The following is a 6000-nucleotide window of genomic DNA, read 5'->3' as shown; positions in this document are numbered from 1 at the left end:
GGAGTTGGGATGAGGTACCTCAGAAGTTATGTAAGATAATATGTACATTCAGTACTGTCTTTTCAGAACAGTCTAGGAATTAGGACTTACTAACACAAAACCATTTTTTTCATATCATCTTGTATAAAAATCTGCCCAGTGATACCTTTTTATATTGAAACTGTCTCCTAAAACTCTCTTGCTTTTTATGTTGAAAGTTACAGGTTAAAAATTGATCCTTGTTTGTTCTCTCCATCCTTTTCGTGATCATTTAGATCTCTGAAGTACTTCCTTGCTTGTGCTTTTTTCTGGGCTTTTTTTTTTTGTCCACTCCAAAGAATCCCAGTCTAGTTGGTATTTGTACTTTGAATGGAGTCCATTGCTTGATGCAGCTGGCTGTTTCTAAGTCATCATTATTTCTAAGTCATCATGACTTGGTAGAACACAAAAAGGTTTTGGCAAGTGGGAGAAGACGACAGAGTTCAACTGTTGGGAGGATCAGAAATCCATGTAGCATGCATGTGCTTCATACATGCGGTATTATGAATCTCTGTGTTTTGTTCTATTCCAACTCTACTAAATCCTGTTATTTCCTTCTTTGCAGTTGCTTCTTGGTTGATGTTTCTGTTGAACTGTTTTGTCTCCAGAAGGATTAAATGTCTCACGGCTCGTCCTGTGTATGTAAAGTCAGAAGTGTGTGTCATTTATTAAGACTGAAATTCACTTTGTTAGTGGTTTTAAACTTTCCTGTGTTGTGACATCCTTTTTCATCTTTTTGTGGCTGCCTTTAGTACACTGCATTATCACGAGTAAATAATCATAAGTAAATTTTGTCACTTCATTAATCCCAGCTTTTTGTAGATGATGTATAAAGACATGAAAGAATGTGGAGCCCTGCAGGATTCCACAAGTTGCATAGCTTCATTCAGAAAAATAAGCAGCCATTTTTAACAGCCTAGTTTTAAAAACCATTTACCTGCAAGAGGATCTACTTTCTCATCTCATAGGCATGGTTTCTTTAGGATCTTTTGGTCAATAGTCTGTGGAAATAAAATATTAACTGAACTGTAGATTTGTGAGTCTGAATTTTTGTCTGAGGAGGACACTTTTTCAGTAAATGTTAATCTGTGTTTAGATTAGGGAAGGTTAGGGGAGGGTGGTGGTAATTACACTTATTTCTGCGCAAAGTATTGCTAGGCACATGTGTTTTTCATACCATCTCTAAGAGAAGTTCTGTCTTTAACATACACTTTTTATTTCTACAGTGGAATGTTAAATAAGCAAAGTTCTTTGCTGTATTAATTGTGGTGGAACAGTATTTCACATTACCTGTAACCAGTGTGCGAAGCACAGTGTGACTAAATCACTTTTCACTCAAAAGCCAGAGAGGAAAGCAGTCTTCATTTCCTTTTCTAATCTGTGGTGTTGAGCAGGCTGTTTGAGATTTTGCAAGCACTGAAATGAACATGGTTATGTTCATAATGCGCTGTCTTCCCAAGAAGAACACTGATTTAAAATGGTAAGCAAGTGAGTAAGGTAGAATAGGTCATCATCTGCTATGAAGACACAGAGTTTTGCAATTAACTAGTGATGCCAAGACAACATTTCTCATTGCTTTGACTGTATGAGACAAGATTAGCAAGAAATCAAAGCATATGTCCATGGAAGAGGCTGAACTGATTAGCACTGGGTGTAAATCTGAGAAAGTTTGCGAACTCCCAGTATTTTTCTTTGTCCTGCAGTACCAGTTCTTTTTCAGATAGAGTCAACAAGTTGTTTCTCATGCATTGGCCAATTGCATTCAAGTACTGAGCTATCCTGGGAGTGTGTTGTTTGCACTAAACAGCCTGCGCTTCACCTGCTGTTTATTGCTGGCATGATGGAAATATGATATATGCTTATGCAGCAGCACCTGAGAGAGCTGTAGGACCTTAAAAACAATTTTTTTCCCACTGTGTTTCCAGAGTTCACTTGACAATAGAACAAAACAATAAGACAACCTCAATGAATGCCTTGTGCCTCTGACTCTGTATAGTAAAATTACCGTCTGCATGCAAGTGTTGATAAGCATTTCCTAAAATCCTGCAAGCAAGTTACTGTGATGGAGTTTTGCTGTGACACACAATGGATACAGTTCACAGAATGCTGTGAAACCTAAATTAGTAGTACTAGTAATTTGTGATTTGGGGTTTTTGGGTATGTTGTGTTTTTGGTTGGTTGGTTGGTTGGTTGGTTTTGTGCTGGTTTTTTCCCCTAGAACTGTGGATACCATAATTTTAGAGATCAGACACTCCACAGAAGCCATACCCTAGCATTTCTGTGTGTTCCATTGCAGACTACTGTGTGAAAATCACTTCCTTATATGAAAGTTAATCAGACCAGTTTCCAAATTCCTTTTGTTTAAAGACTGTTGGAGGGAACTGGGGGGAAGGGGAGAAGAAATAGGTAAGTTGTATCATGTTTGAGCACACTGGTTTGGGTTCATACTTAAGGTCTGGGCTTTTTGTTAGCTGCCACGGAGCACCTTTTCAGTTAGTTTTCTGATGTTAATTCTATTGGAAAACCATTAAACATTTGTTGTCAGATAGTAAGGTCATGAGCACTGAGGGTAATGAATGTATCAATAAATATTTTTAAATGTTTGCATGACTCGTAGGTTTTTTTTTACTTGCTCATTTAAATTGGAAGAGCTAAAAGTATAGTTAATGTGGACAGTACAGTAAACTAAGTTTCAATAAATTTTCTTTTCTGAAAGGTGTAGTGACAAAATTAAGGTTTAATGTCAAAATCTGCTAGATTTTCTGTTTCTTCAAATGCAGCTTAAAAAATCAGTTTCTAATGGCAGTTATGGAGCTTTAAATTGGGAAGTACTAAATATGCTATCCTTTTGCTACAGTAAGATATGCCTGTGCCAAACACAGTTATGGCACAGAGCCAAATACTTTTCCAAGGAAAATGGCCCAGGAATTCAAAGCATGTTCCATATACTGTTAAGAGCCAAACAGATGAGAGGACTGAGAAGTGAAATGGAAAAAGGACTTCAGATGTGTTTGTCTGGCAGGAAAAAGTTATGATTTGTATTGAAGGGTTATAGTTTCATTCCTTTGGCTCAGCTGAAATAATATTGCCCTGTGATTATCTTTGATCCATTTAACTCTGGTGGTTCTGTCTTGGATTTTTTTTCCATTCTTGCTTTTATCTTGTGCTACTCAGTTCTCTTTTGGTTGATATTGTCCTTGCTTTACTGTAAGATACACAGTTACTTCTTGTCTGAAGTTGTGAGTCAAAACTGAAAGCAGTATGAAAGTAGATTTAAAATTCAAGCAAAAACTAAGGATTTCTAAATAATACAAATATTTTAGCCCATTATATTCTTCTTAAAGCCTATCCTGTGAAACAGACCAACTGTAATGTACATTTAATTAGATGGTGCTGAATACTCATTGTGATTTGGTTTTGAAATCCTTTTTATATTTGCTTTAATGTTTTAAAAAACTCCATTTCATGTGAGGCTTGACTGTTAAAAACTTTGCTTAAACAATGCCTGTCTGCTGTCATTTGCACGTTTGGTAGCACTTGCGTCTGACTTCCAGGGAACTGCTGATGTATGGCATATTACTCGGGTACCAAATAGCTTGTCCTGTCAGTTTTGTCATTAAGCATATCATTTAAATGCTGTCCGTTTTTATATTGCCTTAATAGGGTGTGTCTAGTTTTTTGTTTTGTTTTTCATTTTGGTGAGGCCGCTAGATGGAGTCAAAACATTGAGCCCCTGTAGATATTGATTGCAGGTAACCAGTGGGTATGGTCTTCACATACACAGTGCTGCTTTCCAGCATGCAGCACTGCTTCTCCTGCATCCTGGAAGACCAGGAAGTGTTGTTTAGCTAAGATATGCTGTTTCAAAAAATAGACCAAAATGTTGCTCTTGAATTTAAACTCTAGCATTTTTAATACTGTATGTTACTGATTGAAAGAGTTGTTGATGGCATTAGCGTGATTTGCAAATCTGCTCTTACTTATATCCATAAGAATGTTCTCTGAAGGTATACATAAAGCCCAGCAAGAAAAACTTAATTGTATTTATTTGAATGACAGTGTTTAAAAACTCAATAACTAAATTATCTGAATCTGCACACACACACCCCCACACACAGACCCCTCTGTCTTTCTTTTTAAAATCTTGGCTCTCACTTCATTTCTGAAGCTGTTATCTCAGGTCTTTTGTCAGGAGAGAATATAGTTTTCCATCCTGCATGAATCCAATATACCCTGATTCTTGTGTGGCTACAACTGTCAAATCTGTTTGCAAGTACAATAAATTGGTCTGTATATATTTTTCCCAGAAATATATTAGTTCATTTACTCTACTCTGTAAAATTGTACTTGTTGTTGTGACTAATACTGTTTAGGTGAAGTTTAATTTGAAAACTGAAAGTGCCGTTAAAGAGTTTTGGGTGGAATTACAACTATCAAGTTGTAATCAGACTTAAATGAGACAGCAGGCTTAAATCTTGACTGTATTATATAGTGCCTGTCAGTAGCAGGGATGTGTTGTGGACAAGCTTGCAGGTTTTTGTCTGTATTTTGTAAAGCTGGTGCTATGCCTCCCTGCTGCTTCTTCACAGATTGTGGCTTTCTTGTTTTATTTTAATAGTGTTAATGGAACATGCCAACAAAAGACTGCTTGGCACATATTTCAGTCACAGAAAATGTTTCTAAGCAAAACCAGATTTACACAAATGTTTAATATGTTTAAGATACTGCACAAGTTAGAAATCAAGTCTGTAAGTTCAGTTGCACTGTTTGTCTTTGCAGCAGTTATGTTGGCCACTGATTGGTGTAATAGAGTATTATAAAGGTTCTTCCCTCTTCTAAAATCGAATCAAATTTATATTTTCCAGAAGCAGCAAGTAATCAAATTGTAGATTTGCTGGTAAAAGAAATTACTTGGCCTTCTGCAATTATTGCAATCTGCAACTTAGAAGCTTTGCTTTATTCTTTAAAATCTTCTTTTAGAAGTAGCTACTAAGCTTTGAAGTGTTATCAACTTACACTGCTTTGGTAGAAAAGACCGTCCTTACTGCTTTTGGGATTGGCAGATTAATACCATAGTTTGTGAAAACAGCTGTGTGTCTAATAATCTCTGTTATAGCTGGAAGTCCAAATGAAACCTTGCGTGCCTTTCCTCCTGATGTTCTCCTAAATGGACAAAGCACTGCAAAAATGCATAAAATATTTCAGTCTGCCCTGTATGTCATTCCACTGACATTATTAGGTGCCATAGGACTCACCCCAGAAAAAGGCCAGTGCAAGTTGCCAACAGAGGCCAGCTAGATATTTATTGTAAAAATGCAATATAAGTAAAGGTATGTTAATTTTGAAGGATCTCACAGAAACACAGGGACTGGAAGGGCATTTGGGGTGATCAAATCTAGTCCCATGCTACCTTAGGTAACCAAGTAACTTAATACCTTTTATAAGCTGGTCAAGCACCATGTTATAAATAGGGTGTTTTCACTTGCTGGGACTTATTGGGCGTCTCTTTCAGAATCTCACTGCCCTGGTGCTTGCAAATGTCTGTTGCAATTCTAGCTTTCATGTATTCCTGACCAATTTATTCTGATTTGTTCTTAGGCCTGTATTGCCTCTTAGCATCAATAGCTCTTTTTACTTTAGGGCATTTAAATGACATGCTTAATGACAGAAATCATCTTGAGACTCTTTTTGCTAGACTAAATTCATGCATTTCATATGTGTTTCTAGCAGTAGTGCAAGTTTATGTTGCTATTGACACTCTTTATCCTTTGTTTAGGCCAACACAGCTGTTTTGAAGTCACTTATCAGATGGGTGATGGAACTGGTCTGTTGGTAAAAAGCTGTCCCCCCTGGATGTTTTTGGTCCACTTTATTTTTCACCTGTATGCTGTCCTGCCTCTTTTCTAAGTATGACCCTAGCAACAGTTGTGCTGATGCCATTGATGGAGTGGGGTACAGGGCAGAAAGAAGCAACCGATGGAG

At 37.0% G+C, this 6000-nt stretch overlaps 1 protein-coding gene across 1 annotated transcript in view; it reads left to right on the top strand.

Annotated features, from left to right (window-relative positions):
- The first annotated feature begins 27 nt into the window (after positions 1–27).
- NLN (neurolysin) overlaps positions 28–6000 on the top strand; it is a 36090-nt gene continuing 30117 nt past the window's right edge. The window contains exon 1 of the mRNA XM_008643540.2: positions 28–656. Within this exon, the coding sequence (XP_008641762.2) occupies positions 598–656 (59 nt within the window). The 5' untranslated portion in view covers positions 28–597. The remainder of the gene's footprint in view (positions 657–6000) is intronic.

The sequence above is a fragment of the Corvus brachyrhynchos genome, unplaced genomic scaffold (genome assembly GCF_000691975.1).
Source record: "Corvus brachyrhynchos isolate BGI_N302 unplaced genomic scaffold, ASM69197v1 scaffold131, whole genome shotgun sequence".
Taxonomy (NCBI): domain Eukaryota; kingdom Metazoa; phylum Chordata; class Aves; order Passeriformes; family Corvidae; genus Corvus; species Corvus brachyrhynchos.
The sequence above is the reverse complement of the archived record's forward strand: the minus strand, read 5'-3'. Positions and strand labels throughout refer to the sequence as shown.